This window comes from Prinia subflava, chromosome 8 (assembly GCF_021018805.1).
Source record: "Prinia subflava isolate CZ2003 ecotype Zambia chromosome 8, Cam_Psub_1.2, whole genome shotgun sequence".
Taxonomy (NCBI): Eukaryota; Metazoa; Chordata; class Aves; order Passeriformes; family Cisticolidae; genus Prinia; species Prinia subflava.
Genome location: NC_086254.1, coordinates 11843354 through 11865302, shown reverse-complemented (window position 1 = coordinate 11865302; position 21949 = coordinate 11843354). Strand labels below are relative to the sequence as shown.

Genomic DNA, 21949 nt, shown 5'->3' with positions numbered 1-21949 from the left:
GGGATGAGGAGGGGAATGGGGACAGGGATGGAGATGGAAATGAGGACGGAGACAAGGATGGGGACGGCGATGAGGACTGGTACAGGCAGGGCTCAGCGACCAGGGACCAAGGTTGCCCCGGGCGGGGGCGGACGAGACTCGGAGCGGGCGGCGGATACGGAGCCCGAGCCGCGGCCGACGGGGAGGGCGAACAAAGCGGCGGGGCCGGGTGGGCGGGGAGGGGCCGGTGCGGAGCCCTCCCCGCCACGGGGGCATAAAAGCAGGGCGGCGGCAGCGGCGTGGGTACAGGAGCGGAGCGGGTACAATGCAGCTCGGCGGCGCAGCGCTGCTGCTGTGCGCGGCGGGGCTGGCCGCGGCCCCCGCGCCGGCACCGGGGGCCGGGGCCGAGCGGCGGGCGGCGGCGGGAGCCGGGCGGGAGCGGCGGGTGCAGTTCGCCTCCTGGGACGAGGTGAACGTGCTGGCCCACGGGCTGCTGCAGCTGGGGCACGGCCTGAAGGAGCACGTGGAGCGCACCAAGGGACAGCTGCGGGAGCTGGGCGGGCGGCTGAGCGCCCACAACAGCTCCCTGGGGCGGCTGCTGCGGCAGGCGCGGGAGGCGCAGGAGCGCGGCGAGCGGCTGCGGGGCAGCGTGCGGGAGCTGGAGGGCCGCGGCCGGCAGCTGCTCAATCTCTCCGAGGCGCTGCGGCAGCGGCTGGAGGAGGTGGCGGCTGACAAGGACGCGATCCAGGGCCGGCTGGAGCGGCTGGAGGGCCGGGTCCGTCTGGCGCTGCAGGCGCGGCCGGCTGGGAACCAGAGCGCCCGGGACCTGGGGGCGCTGCAGGTGAGCGCGGGGCCAGCGGCATCCACCGGAGGGGCGCGGGGTGCACCAGACCGGCACCGGCCTGGTGGAGCGGGGTGGAGAGCACCCGACAGGCCCCTGCCACTGGCACCGACGCGGGGAGCGTTGGTGGGGGGACATAGCCCAGACCCGCTAGGGGACACCGGGAGAGACTGCGGGAAAGAGCGACGGGGGCCCGACTGTCCCGGGACATCGGGCGGGGACCAGCTTCTGGAGAGCAGAGGGGTCCTTGGAGCACCCTCCCGGGAGCCTCGCATAGCCAGAGCTTCTCGGAGCTCTGGGGCTCACCTGGCTCTTCCCCTGCAGTCCCTGATGGATGCTCAGAACCTGCGGATCGAGGAGCTTCTGCAGAAAATCAAGCAGCAGCAGTACAAGCTGGACAAGCAGAATCTGCAGATTAAAAGCCTGCAGAGCAAGGTGAGCACCTGTCCTGAGCTGCAGCCTCCAGCCTGGCCCTACATGCTGTGGGCACCCTGGTGTGAACACCCCTGCTGTCCCAGCACTGGTGGCTCTGCTGGAGCTTCCCGCCTTTGGGTACCCCAAAGGGGCCACAGCTCTGGTCCCTGTGCTGCAGTGTATCTTCAGTGATGTGAGGGTAGCAACCTGCAAGCTTCCAGAGAGTGCATGGAGCAATAGGAGGAACTGATGGGTGGGAACAGCCTCCCTGGGCTCTGCCTTTGCATTCAGCTGCAGAATAAACTAGCTAGCATCTGTGTGAAAAAACACGATCAGTTCTGGCTTTGCCAGGACTGGTTGTGTCCTGTTCGTCGAGATTTCTAGGCAAGCTCAGCCCCAGCTCTGGCCACAGGGAGTGGCTAGCATGTGGCTGACCTTCTCCCCTGAGTAACGGCGTGGAAAACAAGCTGATATAAAACCATTCTGACTTGTGCATTTTTTTTTTAGGTCAATCTACTAATTCCCCTACACCACAACAAAACACAGTCTCCGAAGTGGAAGATAAACCTGAAAAAGAGCCTCAACATCACCAACCAGAGTCAGAATGGCAGTGGGGAGTCCGTGCAGACACAGAGTGAGTATCTGCTAGTACTGCCCTGCTCGGCCATGCCAGAGCAAACCTGTAGTAGTTGCAACCTTTTGGAAATGAAAGGTTCATTTGTCCTGAGCCAGGATGTGAGATTTGCTTGAAAAGCTGGAGCTTGGGAGTATGGCCAGAGTGAGGGTTCTGGAGAACAGGCTTGCCTTCTGGGCCAGTATTAGTCCAGCACGAATTTAAAGATTAAAGAGGCTTTTTCCTGCCTGGCACTAAGAATGCAGTGGGGAGCAGACAAAGCCTGAGAACAGGTATTTGTCAAAAAGGATTGGCGGGTGCAGGGTGAGGGGAGGAGGGTCTCAGCTCTTTTGAGTGAACTCTTGTTCACCTGCTCACACTTCACCAGGCAGGATCTGCTTTGCTGTCTGTGGGAGAAGGGGAGGGTTAGGGAGCCCTGGCTTGAGAGCAGAGCTGTGTGCTTGTGTATCTCTCTCCCTTGGCTCGAATTTAGAGCTCATGCATGAAACACAAGTGTCTCAGCTCACACTATCCTTGGCTGAAGGTGCTGAGTTTCTGTGGATGCTCACAGCCCTGGGAAATGTGCACTGGAGCAGGCAAGTGGATGCTGCATATGCAACTGCTGGCTCTGCCTGGAGCATCTTCTCCCCCCATAGCAAGACTGGAGGGGCTCCTGCAGAGCAAAGGGCAGCAGAGCAGGTGTCCCCAGCTGTGCCATGTCCTGCAGCCTCCCTCCAGACAAGAACTGATGCCCCTGCAGGGTTTGCTGCCCAGGAACAGCTGCTGTCATGCTATATCAGCTACATCACACTGCTGGCTCTGCCTGTGCTGCTGTCTAGGGATCTTCAGCAGGAGCAAAACAGAAACCAGGCAGGATGAGGAGGCATGGGAAATTCCTGCTCAGGGCCTGATGCAGGGTTGGTTATGGGAAAACGTGATAATTTGTCTGTGGAGCCTAGAACTGTCACTGGTGTGTCTGAAAGCTGGGTGGGCAGAAAAAAGGGCTTGTCCATGTGGACAAGAAGAGAGGTGGGATGTGGGGCTTCAAACTCTTCCTGGGGCACAGCTCAGTGGGGCTGTCCAGGGTTAACCTTATTCAGAGCAGCACTTTTGAGCCAGAAAACTCTCAGAACTTCTCTCCCCTGTTTTTTTCCAAGCTCTACTTTGTGACTTGCCTGCATAGAACAGTTTGGGTGGGAAGGGACCTTTAGAGGTTATATAGTATAACCCTTGATTGCACTCTTGGGTTATGCTGAAAGTGTGGTGCAGGGAGATGGGTTGGGACCTTTGCTGCTTGCTGGTGCAGATGTAGGGTGTTCTGGCTGATGCTGCCTACAGAAATGCATTGTGGAAGGCAGCAAGGACTACAGCCCCCAGGGATGCTGTGTGAGCTCAGCACCTTCCAGTGCTGCAGTGTCCCTGATGGAAAGACCCTGGACATGCCAGTTCTGTCCTGCCAGCTGTCAGCTTCCCCTTTCCTTGCCTAATCCCTGATGTTGGTATCACTGACAGAAAACAAATTGGCGTCCTTTCACTTGGCAAGCCAAGTGAGTTTTCTGGCAAATCTTAAAGCACAGAGGCTGGCCCTGTGCCCTCTGCCCGTGGAGGCTTGTGGGCCCTTTCAGAGCAAGGGAGTGCTGGGGAGGCTTGTGCCGGCAGCTCCCGGGCTATTGTTGGACAGGGCCTGGTGCCGGCGTGGCTCTGGGGAGCAGCAGTGAACTCCACCAGCAGCCCTTGCAGAAAGACCCTTTTATTTGCATCCAGTGAACACAAGTTTTTTCAGGGCAGGGCTGGCATGGGGCCAAGCATGTGAAAGTTGAAGGCTCAAAGCTGCCTGGAGAGTGAGAGGTTTAATAGCTTGCAGAAAGAGGATCACGTCTTTGGGCAGAGCCTTTGATTGCTGGCAGCCAGCCGAGTAGGGGAAAGGTAAAGCCCTGCTCATGCTCTCCCCGTGGCGCTGAGACTCCAAAATAATGGGGCTGGGTTGGGGCAGGAGAGGGGGTGGAAAATGCAGACAGCTCCAGGCATGCCCTGCCATCCCTGAGGATGGGTGTTTATACCAGGTTAGTGACCTCCCCTGTGTCGTGGCTGGAAATCCTGTTGGGTGAACATGGAGCCTAAGGCAGATCCAGCCTTCTTGTGCTGCTTGGCTAAATAAAGGGGGAGGGAAAAGAAAACACAGGAGCAGCCAGGAGGGCTTGTTCTGCTGGTGCCGTTTGGATGTGCAACATGAACTGGAACTAACAAGCATGTTCCTCAAACAAAAAGATTGAGCAGAGGCTGTTTAAGCAGCTGCATCTCGTTCAGCTGCTGGAGAGTCCCTGTGGCACCAGGGAAACAGGGATTGAGTGCAGTCAGGGCTCTGAAATGAGAAACAGGCAGGGATGGAGTTCACTTGTGCATGCTGGGACCACTAAACTTCCTGGCACCATCCCACTGATGCTGGGAGATGCAGTGGGAGAGGAGGTGAGAGGCTTGGCAAGCCCAGCACCTTCCTGCCCTGGCAATATGAGCAGGGGCCTCTGGCTGGGCTGGGGCATTCCTTCCCCTGAGCCTGGCTTGCTTCCCTGCCTGCATTTACTCAGAAAGTGGAGATATTCAGGATGTACTCAGCCCCTGCATTGCTGGGGGGCTCTGTGTGGTTTTGATCCTTGATGCACAATGCCATCAATCCCTGTGTCACAGGTTCAGGGTAGGGCTGGGGCACAGCTTGTCCTGTGGTGCACTGATGGTGGCACCAGTCCTGCCCTGAGGATGCGAGGGATGCCACTGCCAAGCCATGCTGGCTGTAGGAGAGGGGCTGCCTCTGCTGAGGAAGGGAAATTTTGTGGGGGGAGGGGGAGGCAAAGGGAGGAATATGTTGGAAATGGGTGAAAGGTGATGGCTGGTGTCATATTTCTGTCCCCTGGGTCCCCCTAACCTTTCCTCCAGCTGGGGCTCTGCTCTTCACCCCAATGCAGCATGTAGGCTCCACAGCACCCAGTGAGGATGGGACAGAGTGATGCTCTGCAGGGGCTGCATTTGCACTTGGCAGCTCAAAGGCCCTTTTTTCCCCCCTCCTTCTGCCCCCAGAAAGCCCCTGGCTGTTGGAGGAAGCCCTTCTCCCTGCTGCTGCTCTGGATCATGGTGTCAGCCCTGACCCTGGGGCAGCTCCTACAAGAGGACCGCCATGGCCAGCACCCCAGCACAGCCCAGGGCTTGTCTTGGTGTTTATTGTCTGTCTCGGGATTGTCTCTGGCAGCAGCTGTGAGCCAGGATAGCCATCCGCCCTGGCCTGGGGAGAACAGGCCCCCTTTGTCTGGGGGTGATTAGGGCACCTGTCCCTGCTGACAAAGAACCCCTTGACTGTGGCAGCCTGGGGCTGAAGTCCCTGCACATCTTCCTGTGGCCTTTTGACTCAGGTGTTGTAACAGGTTCCCTGCGGCTCATCTCTCCCAAGTGCTGTGGATGGTTGTTCCTGGATGGACTTTTATCAGTGCTGTTGAAAAGGTGCTTTGCTGGCAGCTCTGGGCAAAGTCCCTGCAGGGCAGAAGGACCATCCCTGGGAATGGAGGGGGATGAAGCAGGGTGTGGCTTCACCCTGGGCAATCCGCTCCTGCAATGAGCTGGGGCTCCCAGAGTTCAACCCCTGCTTCCTTGCCTTAGTCACTGTATTTTGGGAAAAGGGTCACCCCAGCCTGACGCTGTGCCTGCTGGTGGCAGGTTGCCTAGCAGGATGTCTGGCTGGGGCCACCACAGGTGCTGGGAGAAGGAGGTCATGTGCTGGATGCTCAGCCGCCTTCCTGATGTCAGCACTTTGTCTCTTTCTACCCCTGAGGCCCCTTGACCCTGCTTCAGCCTTGTGTGGGATGGGGATCCTTGGCCCTGGTGTTGCCCACCCTAAATCTGCTGCTCCTGTCTGCGGGTGTAGAGGGACCTGGGAGAAGTTACAATAAACACCTGGGAAGCTCCTTTGTCCCTCCTTGATGAGGAGCCCTGCTCTCCATCTGAGGTCACTCCAGCCTGGCCCAAAGCCTGGCTTCTGCCTTGGATGAAAGCCTAAGGAGCTCTGTTTGAATAAAAGGGAAGATGTGGGGGGGTCACAGTGTTTAAAGATGCTGAAGTCAGAGGCCATTGTCCCCAGCACATGTCCAGAGCTACAGCTACTGCTGTGCACAGCTGACTGGGCTTGTGGCCAGGGCTGCAAGTACCAGGGGCATGGTAGGAGCAACCTGCTGAGGAAGGTGGGGTTTGTGGCCATCTCCTCACCTGCTGTTTCCTTCCCTTGCAGAGCTCCCAGAGGGTTGCCACCAGCTCTTCCTGGCTGGGCAGCAAAGCAGTGGCGTTTTCCAGGTGCAGCCTGCAGGATCTCAGCCTTTCAAAGTCTACTGCGACATGAGTGCAGGTAAAGCCGTGCAGTGTCCTGCAGCACTTGGGAGGGTGCTCATGGAAATGGTAACCCCAGGTGACTGTTTTTTGCTTCCTACAGAGGGTGGCTGGACAGTGATCCAGAGACGCATGGATGGCTCTGTGGACTTTGACCAGCTGTGGGATGCCTACAAGAATGGCTTTGGAGACCTTCATGGTAGGTGGATGATGGTGTTCATGTTCTCACTGTGGGATAAGGGAAGCTTAGCAAAAGTTATTCCCCTTGCTGGCCTCTGGATCTCTCTGTGCTGGAGCACAGACATGGGCTGAAACAGAGGGACACTGCTTGCAGAGTGCCAGACAGTGATTCAAACACTGCAGCGTCCTAAGTTGTCCCTGTTTGTCTCTGGAGCTTGCTTGCATCTCTGCTTTTCATGGGATGTTTGTGTCCCTGCAGCCAATGTCATGAGTCTTATTTCAGGTGACTTCTGGCTGGGCCTGGAGAAGATACATCACGTTGTCCAAGAGGGAAAATACAATCTCCTGATTGAGCTGGAAGACTGGGAGGGGAATTCCCAGGTGGTTCAGTTTGTCTTCAGTCTTGGTGGTGAGAGCACAGCCTACACACTCAACCTGCTGGGGCCTCTGTCTGGAGAGCTGGAAAATGCCATTGGGGAATTCAGGCAGCTGCCCTTCTCCACTCGGGATCGTGACCATGACCTTAAAGCTGACACAAACTGTGCCAAACACCTCTCAGGTCAGTCTGAGGTCTTCTATCCCAGTATGTGCACTTCCCTTTCAGCCCTTCCCTGTCTGGTGGTGGTCCAATGGGACACGGACCTTGTGGTACTAGACCCCTCTGCTGTTGAGCTGGTCTTGTCCCCTACTCCCTGGGACAGCTGCTTCTTTGGGGGGAACTGTGCAGGGAACCAAGAGGGAAGCTGAATCTGAGGGAGGGTTCGTGATTTAGATCTTGGACCAAGCATCTGTCCTCATAACAGCTTTGCTGTCTGTGACTTTGCCTGGAACCTTTTCAAGCAGAGCAGAGGCCTCTCTCACCCTGGCTTCTGAAGGTTTTTCATACAAGGAGACACAGTCTGAATTTGCAGATGTACCCTGAAGTACTGTAGGATCTCTGAAAGGTTCCCCAGTACACAGGACTCCTTCACTGCATGTGAGGTGGTCTTGTAAGATCCTGAAGCTCTGGAAAAGTGGGGGAAATAGGGGCATCAGCTGCCTTGAACCTGTGTTTTCCTGTATGAGTTGAAATTGTCTCTTCATTGCCCTTGCAGGTGGCTGGTGGTTCAGCACCTGTGGCCATGCCAACCTCAATGGGAAATACTTCCGCTCCATCCCACGGCAGAGGCACGAGCGCAAGCAGGGCATCTTTTGGAAGACATGGAAGGGCAGGTACTACCCCCTGAAGTCAACCGTCATGAAAATCCAACCTGCAGCACTGGAAGCAGAGCCCTAAAGTTGCTACTTGAGACTTTCTTTGTGGAGCATGGACCTGAGCTCCATCACTCGGTGTTTACAGAAAACAACCTCCCCTTCCTTGGTTAGAAGCCCTTTAGAGGCATGACACTGCTCCTCGCTAAAAGTAAAACAGCTCCACGTTGCCAAAACCCCTGGATGGGAGCTCCCAAACCTGAAGAGGAGCCCCAAGTGGGAGATCCACCTCCAGAGCATACACAAGGGTCTTCTAACCCGCCATGTGCTGCTGTGGGAAGTTCAAATTGTCCGGTGCTTTCTATCCTGTCTTAACATTTCTGTACTGTGTGGATGAGCTGGGCCTGGGGCAGGTGGGGCATGTGAAGTGTCTCACTGCTCTGGACCACAGCACTGGTTATGGAGCCTTGCTATGTCCTGTCTTTCACTGTTGTTCCCAAATGATGTTCCATGTACCCTCCTGTGAGAGCCCCTGGAGCCTCCTTCCTGTGTGGAGGATGGGGGCAGTGAGCCTCAGGCAGCTCCATCTGTGCAGCCCCTGTCCCCTGCAGTGCAGGGCTTGGTGGGTGGGCTGAGGTTGACCTGTGCAGAAGGGGAACAACAGAGGCTCACTTGCCTTCCCTTTGAAGACCTGTACTTCTAGCTTAGCTGGAATTTGCTGGGAGCTGGGAAAACTGCTTCCAGCTCTAAGGTTGATGGGTGAAATCCTGCAGCTGGTTGCCTGAGGGGCCAGGTCCTGGGGAACTGTGTGTGGAGCCTGCCAGTGCTGCTGGGGGTGGGTAGGATGAGCAGTGGAACAGAGCAGGGACTGTCCCTGGGTTGGACCAGCCCTGATGTCACTGTCAGCCCCCCAGAAGTAGGGGCTGCCTTCTTCCACCAGACACGTTCATGCTTTGCAGAGTGACTGGACCTGTCCCACATGTGTGTCCCAGTGTACTACAAGACGAGGGGACAGCAGGGTTTCTCCACAAGAGCCACAGAGCCACACTTAATCATGTGTGTACTGTGATGTATGGCATTACCTCTGTCTTTGGGATGGATGTCTGGGGAGAGGTGGCCAAAACAGGTCCCTGAAAACTTACAGGCCAAGCTGCAGTCTTGGGGCTTCCCAAGCATCCTGCCCTATTGAAGTCATATTGACTACTCTGCTAGAGCTCCTAGCTGCTAAATACTGTACATAGTTGTTTGTAGGATGTTGGACCTTGTTGATGAATTCTGTTTCAATTTGTTTTCATATTTAAATGCAGTGTTAATAACAATGTGGTGTAATTTATAAATGTTGATGCTGGAAAGGAAAGCAAGTGTAGTTTGTGTATTTTAAACTTTTTTTGTACTAAAGTATCTTTTCTGAAGATGTCTTTTAATAAAAACAAGCCTTTAAGTGTTGTGCCTGGATTATTTTTGTTATGGCAGGTGTGTAGGAGCATTGTGAGGATCCTGCATTTGAAAAGTTCCTTTGTTGGAATTGTGACCTGAGCCCTCTGCTCTCTTCTGCCCTCCATGTTCAGCTGTAGCCTTGTAGAGCTCTGACATAAATTGCTGCTATAGGGCCCAGCATCAGGTTTTATTCTGCTTGAAGTTATGGGCTTCTAAACTTCTTCCTGGAAATTAGGCTGTGCTGCACCAATTTTATAAGTGCTGATATGTTTGGTTTTCTTATTCCCTGATGGCAGACCTTTGAACGAAGACAATATTCCTTAGAGGTGGCTGAACAGCCTGTGGCAACTCTTTGAAAATGAGCAGAGGCTGGGGTCTGGATGATCCAGGCCCAACAAAGTCAGCTGATGAGGGCAAGCCTCACTAAACAGCAGCCTTTTAGCTCCTCATACCGCATGTGTGTAGTCCTCTCCAAAAGTATTTATTGTAACTTCTATGGGGGTGATTATAGATGTAGGAATGAAATGAGCTGGGGTAAAGAGCAGGGTTCTTTAAGGTGACAGGGGTAAATTCCAGCAGTGCTCCCAGTCCCATCTATATGTTTTCTTCAGCTCTAATATCATAAAGATAATCATAGGAGAAAATCAAGTGCTTCTCTGACTGGTCAAGGAAGGAAAAGGAAAAACTGCTTGTTTCAGGAAGAAGAGATGGGACTGGTCTAGTCCCCTGAGCAGCTCTATAAATATCTGATGTACCTAAATGTGGCCCTAACTCTCACATCTGTCCTGCCTACCTGGAGGAAATCCCAGGGTTAATGATAGCTCCAAGCACAGCTGTGCAAACAGCCCATTATACCCAGCTCTGTGCTCACTCCTGCATTCAGAAATGCATTTTTAATATTCTCGTTGCTAATTCAAAACTTGCTTAGTCCTTGAGTGCAGCAGCGGATACTGGAGTGCATATTTTAGTCTGGATGCTAAAGTGATGAGACTGGGGTGGGATTTATGCATCAAATAGAAGCTGGTGAAGGAGCCCTTCTGCAGTACCAGGTGGTTTTTGCAGACTTGGGGTTTGCTTCCCTGTGGTGCATTTGATCAACAGGAGGTGCCTGGTGGATGGTGCTAGCCACTACCAGACACCATCCAGGGTCCGGTAAATGCCAAATGGGCAAATGCAAAATGCCTTATATCTTGTCTATCCTAGGGATTACAGCTTCTGCTTTCCTGTGTGTCTCAGTCTTGCCTGTTCTGCTGCACAAGTTGGCACATTCCATCAGTGTCAGTGCTACAGGGCCATTGGTGCCACACTGGAGTCTGGTGGCATCCTCGGACCCCTTCAAGGTCCCTCTGCAGAAGCCGGTTCTGAGTCTGTTTTCGTCTGAAATCCTCCACCTTCTACAATTTTTAAAAACCATTTCAATTGCAGCTCGTGGCAGCGTCTGGGAGTTGCCACAGGGCTCCCTCCAGCGACAGCCGCAGCTCGGCGCTGCTGGAGCACAGGCATCCACCAGGCACTGAGTGCTGCTGCTCCCAACTCCAGCCGCGGTTCCTGCAGGTGAACCTCCTGTGCCAGCAGCTCTTGGTGGCATGAGCCACCCGGGACCTCAAGACCCCCCAGTAAAACCCCAGTGAGGGCTGGTGTAAGGGCTGCTTCTGAAGGTGGGGGGATGGCATAAGACCAAAGGCTGCAGGGTGTGGACATGGTGGGATGGGGTTTTTAGGGCCAGCAGCACTGTAAGACAGGCTGAGGCTGTGCTCCAATGAGTGGCACAGAGCTGGCACGCCCCTCAGTGCCGAGCTTGGAGCCATCAGTAGAAGCATGTTGACCCGGGATTCTCACAGAGCATCATTAGATCACAATGAAGTTGTGCATCAGGCATGAACATCTCGAGCCAGCTGTGTTTGTGGCCCCAAAAAGTGAGGATAGGCTCAGCCTGCTGCACAGAGCTCCCTCTGAACAGTAACAACAGCCATTGGGAGACATGACCACATTGCCCCAAGCTCTTTTTTATTCTTCAGTGGAATCCAAATCGCTCCTTGGCAAAAAAGGAAGGTGTTTGTGTGCACACAGAGCTGCACCAACTTGGATGGGCAGGCTGAGCCCCTGTAACCATGGCATCAGGGTGCTGGAGTGAGTAAGCCCAGAGGCATAACCTGAGCCCCCCACCACCAGTGTAGCACCTCAGCAGTGGTACAAAACAAAAAAAGGCAAATTGGCAAATCCCCACTGAGAACAGAAGGCTGCCAGACAGCCAAGAAACAGCAAATGAAAACAAGAGAATAATTACCCACCCACCAACACTCTCTAGGCACCCCAGCCCAGCACTCAGCCCCACCAGCACTAGCAAGGGTCACACTTTCAAAGTCATCCCCTGGCTCTCCATACCTCAGGGTGCCTGGCAGACACAGGAGTGCCAGAACTCTCCCAGTTCTCCCAGCAGCTTCAGCTCTTCTGCTGGTGCTCAGAAGCACTGAGCACAAATTGAGTTTCTTGTGGGTGTGCCTGGCACAGCTTTGTACCTGCACCTTTACCAGGGACACCTCCCAAGCAGAGTGTTCTGGGGCAGCTCCCTGAGTGTGCTTATGGACTCCCAGGGGTTCAGATCCTACTAAGAGAGTGGGAAGGGGAAATCCTGGCTCAAGAATCCCAGGCAGGTGGCTGTGTCTCTGGGACACTGAAGGGATTGAGGCTCTCAAGGCAAGCTTCAGCATCTTAGGTGACCATTCTGAGCAAGTTTTTATCACGTTAAAAAAAGAAGCAGATGGCATAGACGTGACAGCTCTTCAGGATGTAGACCCCAGCAGAGTTTAATAAAATATTTGGGGCTAGCAGGACCCTCGCTGGCTGTTGAGGAGCACAGATAGTGCAGGTGGCTCAGTGTGCAGCTGCAGAGACAGCTCAGGGTGTGCTCGGGGTGTGTGGAGAGTCACGGGGGACCCCTTTGGAGTCACTGGAGCTGCTGCTGTGAAGGGGCATTGGTCCCCAGAGTGACATTCTGGGGCAGTGCCAGTAGGATGCCCAGAGTGGCATCAGACCGGTAGGACAGGAAAGTTTCCTTAATAGTTTATTGATCCAGGTGGGATCCACAGGCAACCATCTTTGGAGTCTTCCTTCTCCAAGCACCCAAATGCTGCTGCTAGGTGAGTTCATATGCATCTTTGGAGCCTAAGCCTGGCAGGTCAAATTCCCTGAGCGTATTCACGAAGGGTGGACCTGGGCCCCTATGTTGGGGCATCATTTTGTTCAAATTTAGTGACACTTCTGCGGGGATTGGAGCATCTCAGGAGGCACACATAAGGTGGTAGAGTATATCTTTTTCGCATGTAAAAAGGTGTTTCAAGTCCGTCTTAGTGCTTGAAAAGGCGGGAATAAGCCCCAGCATGGAAAAGAAGCCACCCTTGGCAGAGGCTGTGCATGACAATCCTCCGCTGTGTTATAAATGTGTGGCAAATTTAATTAATAAAAGAGTTTTATTAATAATTTTAAAAATAGAATTTAGAAAAAGTCACAAACAAAAACCAGTGTCGAGCCCGGGGTCGGCACTGGGTGAACAGTAGCTTCGGCCTCTATCACACTGTAGCTCCTCTGTTCACAATTTCAGTCTCTGCAGGGTCAGTTTATATACAGTTTCTTTAGTTGGACAGGCCATTGCCTCATACTTCTTTGTCTTTCCGATTTCTTTTCCATATTCATGTAGTTCTGTTCTCTCTTCAGGATGGTTGAGTGGATTTCCAAGTAGAGATGAATACTTGATTTGATTTCTGGGAATCTTGTATTGGGTTGCACACATGATGGCGGCTAGATCCATATCAAGCGATAATCTTTGCCGTTGTTGAGCCCATCTCCAGAGTGGGTTTATCTCTTCTCGGAGTCAGTCTCCTTTCTGCTGCAAATTGTGGTCCTTGCCCGAGTTTCGGGCAAGGGCGTTTACAATTCCTGATAATTTTTCTTTAATTCCAAGCCTGAGTGGCTGTTACCGTATTCCTTCTAAAATGGGACTGATTTTACACCATCGATCACAAATGCGAGTTATTTCACATTATATTACATGAACATGAATGATTTCACATTTACGTTGTATGAACACGAATTATCTCCCATCATATATTACAGCTGTGCCCGGGAGCTCCGAGCGCAGCGGGTCCGGGCTGTGCCGGGCGGCGGCAGCAGCGCCGCAGGGCCGGCGCCGTGTCCGCAGCGGGCTCCGAGGGGACCGCTCTGCCCGGCCGTGGCACTGCGGGTGCTCGGCGGGCTGGGCTGAGCTGGCCTCGGAGGAAAAACGCTAAGGAAGAGTGGCTGAAGCATTTTAAAAGATATATTGGGAATCTATTAAAAATCGTGTGGTAGAAACTGTAATATATGATGTAATTGCAATATAAATGTATAATCATTCATGTTCATGTAATGTATCGATGGTATACATTCGGCCACGTTTTAGGAGGAATACGGTAGTATTTCCAGGCTTGGAAATAAAGTAAAAGGATTAAGAATTGAAAACACCCTTGCTCGAAACTTGGGCAAGGACCATGATTTACAACAAAAAGGAGGGTGGCTACGAGAAGAGATAAGCCCATTCCGGAGATGGACTCCCAACGAGGAATATCACTAGATATGGATCTAGACTTCATCATCCCGTGGTGTGCATCCCAATAGAGATTCCCCAAAATCGAATGGAATCCAGTATTCATCTCTTCTCGAAAATCCAATCAACCTTCCTGGCAGTGAGGACAGAATTTCGTGAATATGGAGAAAGAGTGGGAAAAGGACAAAGAAGTATGAAGCAATGCCCTGTCCGGCCAAAACTGTATATTAACAGACCCTGCTGGAACTGAAATTGTGAACGGGGAGCTACCGTAGCTAGGTTCACCCAGTGCCGGCCCCGGGCTCGACACTGACTTTGTCTGTGGGTTTTTCGTATGGGTTTTTTTTTTTTGGTTTTTTTTGTTTTTTTTTTTTTTTTTTTGAAATTTTGTTTCCAAATTTTATTTTTATTTTTAAATTATTTTTATTTATTTTATTTTTAAATTATTAATAAAATTCACTTTTATTAATTGGATTCACTATGTATTTGTGAAAAATATGGGATGTTAATTCGTGTTCTTATGGGTTCTGGCATGTTAGAAATTATAAAAACCATTGTATAGGGGAATATAGTCTTAAGTTTCAGTCTGCCTTGAAAATGCACTGAGACAAGAAGCAGGCACTACCCTGGAATTTAACATTTAGAAAGGAGACAAAGGATTTACAGAAAACCTGGCTGTCTCCTTGGCATCAGGATAAGACACATTAAGATAAGCTATCAGTCTTCCCCTCCCTGGATGATTATCTTCAGCCATCGAAACACCCTCATTCGAGCATCGAGCATCGGAACACCACCATCAGAGAACCATCATCATCAACATCTCCGGAGATGAACTTTTACCATTCATAAACTTTGGTGTCCATTCACTCATGGGAAACTAAAAATTAACACCTTGCAGTAGAGAAGGAGACTCTTTTCAGCTAAGCCGGAGACGACTATGAATTCGAATAACTAGCTTGGAAACAAAAGGACAAAGAGGAAATTTTAGCCAGAGGCAGAATAAGGTGTATAAAAACTAAGCCCCGAGCAAGGCCAATTCGTGAACTCAGAGGGGACGGCAGTTTGCCAGATACTGCGTCCCAGTTCACGGTTGGCGATTCCCGGGTAAATCGTCAAAGTATCTCCGCTGCGGGTGGTTTTGCCGAAATTCTGTAATTCGATCCTGTTTAATAAACTAAAAATTATATTTTTAATTGGATTATTATATTGGCATTTATAACATATTTATAACAGAAACAGTATTTAATGTTTGGTGATTCCTTCAAGATATTTTAATCTAAGAGTTGATTTTAAAAAAAATTGTGGGCTTCTGGAAAGCTTTTGTTCCAGCTCCCAGGAAAACCGTGTCTCTGGGGCACAAACACCCATGGAGGAAGCTGTTGCCTCTGGGTCAATGCGCACACCGAACCTCCTCAAAGAGGGAGATTCGCGTAGATCTGCATTCAGAGGCACCTCAGCTTCCAAATGTGTGCTGCTTGTGCCAGTTTTCCTGGAAAACTTATATTTTTTTGTTAATTCAGATTTAGCTGTAGCTATTTGAATGCATTGTTGGGGTGTAAACTAGAAATACTATGGAGCATATTCTCCAGATGTGTGTCAGCTCACACAGCACTTTATTTTTGTATGTATATGAGATTCCCTGTGGACTTGCACTTGCTTATAGCTTATAGCGTTGCTATTTTTGGATATTTCTAGAAGAATATTTATAAAAGCACATTTTTCTGCATATACATTTATATTAGTGAAGGGATGATAAACATACAAATAATATTTGAAGATTTCCCCCAGAATAAGAACTGTTGTAGCTGTTATTGAAGATCTGCTATGTTCTATTCATGAAGAGAGGGCATCACCTGTGGCTGGAACTAGTGGCATGTGCAAAGCAGCAGGAAACCTTCTTACACTAATATTATTTCTATTAACTTGGGAAACTTTCATTTTCTTCCAGGACAATGGGGAAAAAGCCCTGCCTGAGCAGGAAGCTTGTTTTCTTGCCTAATGCTTTGTACTGCCCCTTCAGTGAAAAGGAACAGAAAAGATTTTTGCTATTGAAAAAAAAGTTATATGTACATATATATGTGTGTGTGTGGGCATAAAGAAATGGCCACTGGAGTAGTAGCATGGGACCCCACCAGAGTCACACACTCCTAGTTCATCTGGATCCAGTTGCAGTGAGAGCACCTGTTATAAATCAGTGGCAGCAGCAGCAGCATTGGAGAAAAGCCACTCCCTTACCCTGGGACATCCTGCAACTGTCCATGTCCCACATGAGGTAGAGATGCTGTTGGAACAGTATCACACCCCAGCTCTATCACAACAACAAATCCTCCTAACTGCACTCTTAAAAAGATGCAACATCTCAAATCCAGTGAGCCGAATGCCTTTACCTGACCATGTAGAAACATATTGCCAGTCTGAGCAAGGGATGAAGACTTCCATTGACTGATGCTCCCTCACATAACCCAGATCTAGTTCTGAGCTCATCCTGCTACCTGCAAGGACATTGATTGTCTGGGTAGATGATCCGTGGGGTTGCCAGGGGCAGGTGACAGAAGCAGAACTGCTCCCAGCAAGGAGGAGCACACAGGGAGCAGCCTTGGCTCATGCTGCACATCTGAGAAGAGGGAAATGAGTTAACAGCTGTACATTTAATACTTGATATGTTTTTGGTGTTTTTCATGCAGCAGGAATGTTATGGAAAGAGCAGAGATTTTTAACATCAGCAGGACAGAGAGCATCCAATAGAGAGGAAATACACAGTTTGGTAGAAGCAGTACAGTTCCCTGCAGAAACTGCTGTAGTTCCTTGTCCAGCCCACGCTAGAGGCATTACAGGGGTTGGCAGAGGCAATGACCCAGCTGATGCAGCTGTGAAGGCACAGCCAGGCAGCCTCTGGGATGATGTACCACTGTGGCTCTAACGGTTGTCCAGAGCGAAAGGCCCAATTTGACAGAATTTCAAACTATGTATGAGAAGTATGTCTCAATAGAAGGAAAGATAGGATGGGAAAAGCATGAGGCAACTCAAAATTATGATGGAATATGGTCAGCTGAAGGAAAACTGGTCTGCCAAAGAAATGTGTAGTAACTGTGGTGAGATGGTTTTGGGTAAAGCCTATGGAGGGACAAAAAGCGTGGGCAGCTCCAGGAATTTAGGCTGCTGCAAAATAAATTACTAATAGCTGCCCAGCTTGCCCAAAGGTCTCATGTGACAGACCAAGCTCAGAGGTAGGAGGGTTACCATGGGCCTGCTTCCCTTTCCAGTGACTGCACAGAGACTATGGGCACTTCACCTGCAACTGGGGGCAAGAGTTTGTTGGTGATGGTTGAATAGCAGCCAGACTGGGCAGGAGCCTTTCCAACATGAAGGGCTGACACAGGAGGAGTAGTAAATGCCTGGCTAAAGGAAGTTATACCTGATACTCAGGGTTCCAGAGCTTATTGAAACAGACAGAGGTGCTCATTTTACAGCAAATATAATCCACCAGCTGTACAAGTCCTTAGGGAGAGACAGGGAATTACATATACCACATCACTCAGAGTCTTCAGGAGAAGTAGAGAGAATTAATAGAACATTAAAAGAAAAGATAATAAAAATATGTGTGTACACTAATCTGAAATGGCCAGAAGCTTTAAATTTGGCTCTGTGGGATATCCAGAATACTCTGGTATAAGCTGTAGGGCTGACAGCAGCAGAAATTCTCTTTGAAAGGCACTTAGTTATGCCAGGATTTTATATCCCAGCTATGGCCAGCCTATTGGATGGAGATAGACCCAGTGTGTCATATACATGCAGAAAGGGTGTAAAGAACAAAGTATGCTCAGTGTTATCAACTCAACTCCCTGAAATACAGGTACATGATATACAGCCTGGAGATCGAATTTTAAATAAGGTATTCTGTAGAAAATCCAAATTAGGACCTAGATAAGAATGCTGTTTTACTGTGTTCCTATTTTGCTGTTACAGTTATACATAAGAAAAATTGGATATGCTATTCTCACATCAAACAACCAGTAGATGATCTGTTCCATTATTTTCACTAGTGGTGACCAGTGATCAATGTTGGGCCCAGTCCTACTCAGTGTCTTTATTGATGACCTGGATAAGGGGACTGAGTCCACCCAGAGTAAATTCACGGATGACACCAAGATGGGTGGGAGTGTTGATCTACTGGAGGGTAGGAAGACCCTGCAGAGGGATCTGCACAGGCTGGATCAATGGGCCAAGACCAACAGCATGAGGCTCAAAAACACCAATTACCAGGTCCTACACTCTCGTCACAATAATCCCCTGCAGTGATGCAAGTTTGGGGTAGAGTGGCTGGAAAGCTCCCAGCAGAGAAGGGCCTGGGGATGCTGTCAACAGCAGCTGAACACGAGCCCAGGAGTGTTTAGGCCAAGAAGGGCAGTGGCACCTGGCCTGTACTAGCCATAGTGTGGCCAGCAGAACCAGGGAAGTGATTCCTCTCCTGAACTTAGCACTGGTGAGGCAAGACTTTGAGTCCTGTATGCACTTCTGGACCACTCAATTCAGGAAGGAATTTTGGTGCTGACGGAGTCCAGAGAAGAGCAACAAAGCTGGTGAAGGATCTGGAGCAGGTGTCTGATAAGGAGCAGCTGAGGGAGCTGGAGGGGCTCAGCCTGGAGAAGAGGAGGCTCAGAGGGGATTCTCTCACTCTCTACCACTTCCTGTCAAGAGGGTGGAACCAGGTGAGAGTCAGGCTTTTCTCCCTGGCAGCCAGCAACAGGACAAGAGGACATAGTCTCAAGCTGCACCAGGGGAGGTTTATGTTGGACATTAGGAAGAATTTCTTCACAGAAAAGGCAGTTAGACACTGGAATGGTCTGTCCAGGGAGGTTTTGGAGTTGCTGTTCCTGAAGGTGTTTAAGAAAAGACTGGATGTGGCATTCAGTGCTCTGGTCTAGTGGACAAGGTGGTGCCTGATCATAGGCTGGACTTGGTGGTCTCAGAAGCTTTTTTCAGCCTCACTGATTCTGTGATTCTGTGATCAACTGGTTGATAAATAACTGACTTCTGAGAATCCTTTGTGATTTTGTGTTGCTATTCTTTTAAGTATTTGTACAAAGGAATCCATGTTGTACTTCACTCTGTTGGCCTTAATTCTGTTATGTTTTTTACTTGTGATAATGTTGTATATAAAGGCAGTATTCAAATGTCTTGAAAGTACTTTTCTTTTTCCTTTCAATATATTAGCAGGTGTGCTCCACTAAAACAAAGGGAGGGCTGTTTGGAATGCTCCAGTGCCCAGCTCAGGGAGCTGCAGCACAAGCTGCAGGTTGTGCTCAGAGTGGGAGGAATGGCCAGAGTCCCCAGCAAGGGGCTGGGACGTGGCACTGACCATTCGCCTGACCAAGGGGTTGGGGCCCTAGGGAGCCAGATGAGGGGTGGCCAGTCACTCTGGGACTCTGCAAGAACCAGGAACAGGAGCCAGGCTAAACATCAGCATCAGGATGGGCACAGACTGGGAGGGGGCACAGCTCAGGGCGGCTTTGTCCAGAGTCCCTCCCCAGGGGCACCAGCTCAAGCTGTTCTGTGTCGCTGCACCACAAAGGAACCGGAGTCTGGGACTGTGCTATGGGGAACACGGGTCTGAACCAGTGAGAGGAGCTGGTCTGACTGGGGAAGTGTGGGGTGTGCGGGCAGTCACAGGGTCTGTGGGGTCACTGGAGCCACCGCTGCAAAGGGGCTTTGTTCCTAGCAGTGCCAGTCTGGGGCAGTGCCAGTGGGACCCCCCAGTGCAGGATCTGAATGGTCTGACAGGGGAGTTTCCTGACCAGTTTGCTGACCTAGGTGGGACCTCAGGCCACTGCCCTTGAAGCTTGATGGCCTGTGGCAAATTTGAGGACATGTGGAATTTACAGAAAGGTTCTGCAAATGCACTCCCCCATCAGTGACACTTATCTGGTTTTGGTGACATAACACTGATTCTCCAATGCAAAACACCATGAGGTCAGGGGACTCCTGGATGTTAAGAACATGGGGACTATGGGTTCATGCTTCACCCCACATTGCCCCAGGACGACATCCCTCCTCTAACACCAAGTCATCATCTCCACTCCTTGCAGCCCATGTTATAACCCTGTCCCAGGAGATTTTGGAGCTGGATGGCACTCACAGTGGTACCACCATCATGTATCTCTCTTTAGAACTTAAGGCAAGAACTCCCAGGCATTAGAAGAAGAAGAAAGTGATTTCCATCCAAACTGATAAAAAATAGCTTTGGTGGTTTTTTAGGCCTTCCTCCATTAGTGTTCAATTCAGAACTAATAAAGTTACCTGTAATAAAGAAAATAAGATGTTTTACTTCTACTGCGCAGAGCAAATCAAGGGAAGCAAAGGCCTCCTTTGCAGATCAGTAAGGAGCCACCCTCCTCTCCCTCCTGTCACATAGCCACTCACTGGTTGCGCATTATCAGCTGTGGGAAATTCAGCATGGGATAATAGCCCTTCCTGGGAGATTCTGCATACAACATGTTCCAGCTTTGTTCCTCCTGATGCTATTGAAGTGTTCATCATTGGATGCTTAACAGCCCTGGGTGTCCTTTAGTCATCACTGACCAAGGCATTTCATTAGGGTCCTGCAGGAACAGGAACAGCATCAACAGGAGAAAGTGGTAACACCTTCTTGTAGATCCTGGTGTTTAAAATCCCTTTGGTGTGGGAAGGATTAAAAGTCTAATGCTCCGTGCTGCATGTGAGCACCAAAACCCCTAAGAAAAGATTCCCTCTCCACTCCTTCAGCAATCACTGCCTGTCACAGAGGAACAACTGGCCCAACCCATTGCTGGAGGCTGGAGCTGCATCTTTCCTAGACCACAGGTTCTGTGAAATTTTGGCTTTCCTTCCCTGCTGCTTCAATTACCTGATATGCAACAGGGATACCTAGATACCTTGGCAGTGGGATTGCAGTGTGCTTGCAGCATGTTGGTTCTCACCCATTCTCAGAGCTTGGGTCATTGACAGCCTATGTGTGTCACCCCGCCAAGGTGTCAGTGCTGCCTCTTCCTCTGCCCCCACTCATTTATTAGCATTTATTTCTCGAAATGGGACCCCTTGGATACCACAGTCCTGCCTGTTCAAGGTATTCATGTGTCTGGGGGCAGCTGAGAGCAGTTCCGTGCCACAGAGCCTAGAGGGTCTGAATCTGTTCCCACTCCAACATCACTCCCACTCTAAGCATCTCCCAAGGCCAGCAAAAAATAAGTCCAAAGCCAAATGTTTCCTCACCATTGTCTGTCTTGCTGCTGCTCCCTCTGTGATACTGCAGTCACACTAATCTTTTAGCTGGATAAAGACTCCTCCGGGGAAGAAGTAGGGCAGACCTGTCATGATGAGCACAGCCCGGAAAGAGAGAAATGTGTGATGAGCAGAGCCACTTGCCTGCACATCACAGAGGGAGGGGGGGAGTCGGCAGTTTCCCTGCCAGGGTTTGTCCAACCACAGCCAAAGGTGTCAGGCCAGTGATGGGACACAAATGCGCACAAGTTGTATGGGATCACAAGGAGGGGGCCACCAGGGCAGCAGGAACACCCTTGGGCTCCCGAGTGGCTCCGTGGGGCTGGTCCTGCAGCCTAGACAGCATTCCCAGGATGAGATGCAACTCTGCTGTCGGGAAGGTGAAGGATGTCCCACCTGGAGCCCACAAAGCCAAGGCGAAGGGTGTCCCGCCGTCCCTGTGTGGCCACACACGGTGCCCACCGCCCGAGTGACCATGCGGCCTCTGGCTGTGGTCACTGCTCCGCTCAGGAAACCGCCCAGAGCCGCGCCAGGAAAAAAAAGGGGAAATGTTTTCCTTGAACAATTATGTCACCGTGAGGGCATGTTTTTGCCAAAACAGCCTTTTCAGCTGGTGTTTAGCAGGAAGGTGGGGCCAGGAACGCTGAGCGGGGCAGGGACCAGCCCGAGAGGGGAGCAAGGAGACTGGGGCGGGGGCTCTGGGCGGCAGCCGGGTGTCCTGGACCGCTGCTGAGAGTCTCCCCACCCGTGTTCTCCGGCTCCAATGCTCCGCTGACCCCCGGGCCGGGCCGGTTCTCCCCCCATGCCCAAAGATCATACCACCCCCCCAGAGATCGGGGGTCACTCTCAGATGGGGCGAAACTTCCCTCCCAGCGATCCTGCTCAACCCGGGAGGTCCCCATCCTCCTGACGGCCATCCCCTCATCCCGTGTAACCCGCGCCCCGAACAGACCCGATCTCCTCCGCGCCCCCAGAGTCCCCGCAGCCCCGCCCCGGCCCCCACACAAACCCCGCCCCCCCGCCCCGCCCCGCCCCTGGCCCCTCCCCTGGCCCCTCCCCGTCCCTCAGGTTCCAATCTCGGACACCCAAG

At 51.4% G+C, this 21949-nt stretch overlaps 1 protein-coding gene and 1 long non-coding RNA gene across 2 annotated transcripts; one reads left to right on the top strand and one right to left on the bottom strand.

Annotated features, from left to right (window-relative positions):
- Positions 1-264: 264 nt before the first annotated feature.
- On the top strand, positions 265-9018 carry ANGPTL4 (angiopoietin like 4). The gene is made up of 7 exons (XM_063403052.1): positions 265-820; positions 1145-1255; positions 1742-1868; positions 6118-6231; positions 6316-6411; positions 6676-6951; positions 7487-9018. Exons 1-7 carry the CDS (start codon positions 305-307, stop codon positions 7666-7668), a joined length of 1422 nt encoding a protein of 473 aa, XP_063259122.1. The 5' UTR covers positions 265-304; the 3' UTR covers positions 7669-9018.
- Positions 9019-15452: 6434 nt separating this feature from the next.
- On the bottom strand, positions 15453-21841 carry LOC134554406 (uncharacterized). The gene is made up of 4 exons (XR_010081227.1): positions 21812-21841; positions 20851-20945; positions 20023-20201; positions 15453-19899 (listed from the first exon to the last, which is right to left on the bottom strand). It is a non-coding gene; the product is annotated as an uncharacterized LOC134554406 (long non-coding RNA).
- Positions 21842-21949: the final 108 nt, after the last annotated feature.

Bases quoted from the DNA above. Each gene is read 5' to 3' on its own strand.
- ANGPTL4 (XM_063403052.1), top strand. From the start codon at position 305: ATGCAGCTCGGCGGCGCAGCGCTGCTGCTGTGCGCGGCGGGGCTGGCC. The intron at 1,256-1,741 runs GTGAGCACCTGT...TTTTTTTTTTAG, and splicing joins TTAAAAGCCTGCAGAGCAAG to GTCAATCTACTAATTCCCCT. The intron at 6,952-7,486 runs GTCAGTCTGAGG...TTGCCCTTGCAG, and splicing joins CTGTGCCAAACACCTCTCAG to GTGGCTGGTGGTTCAGCACC.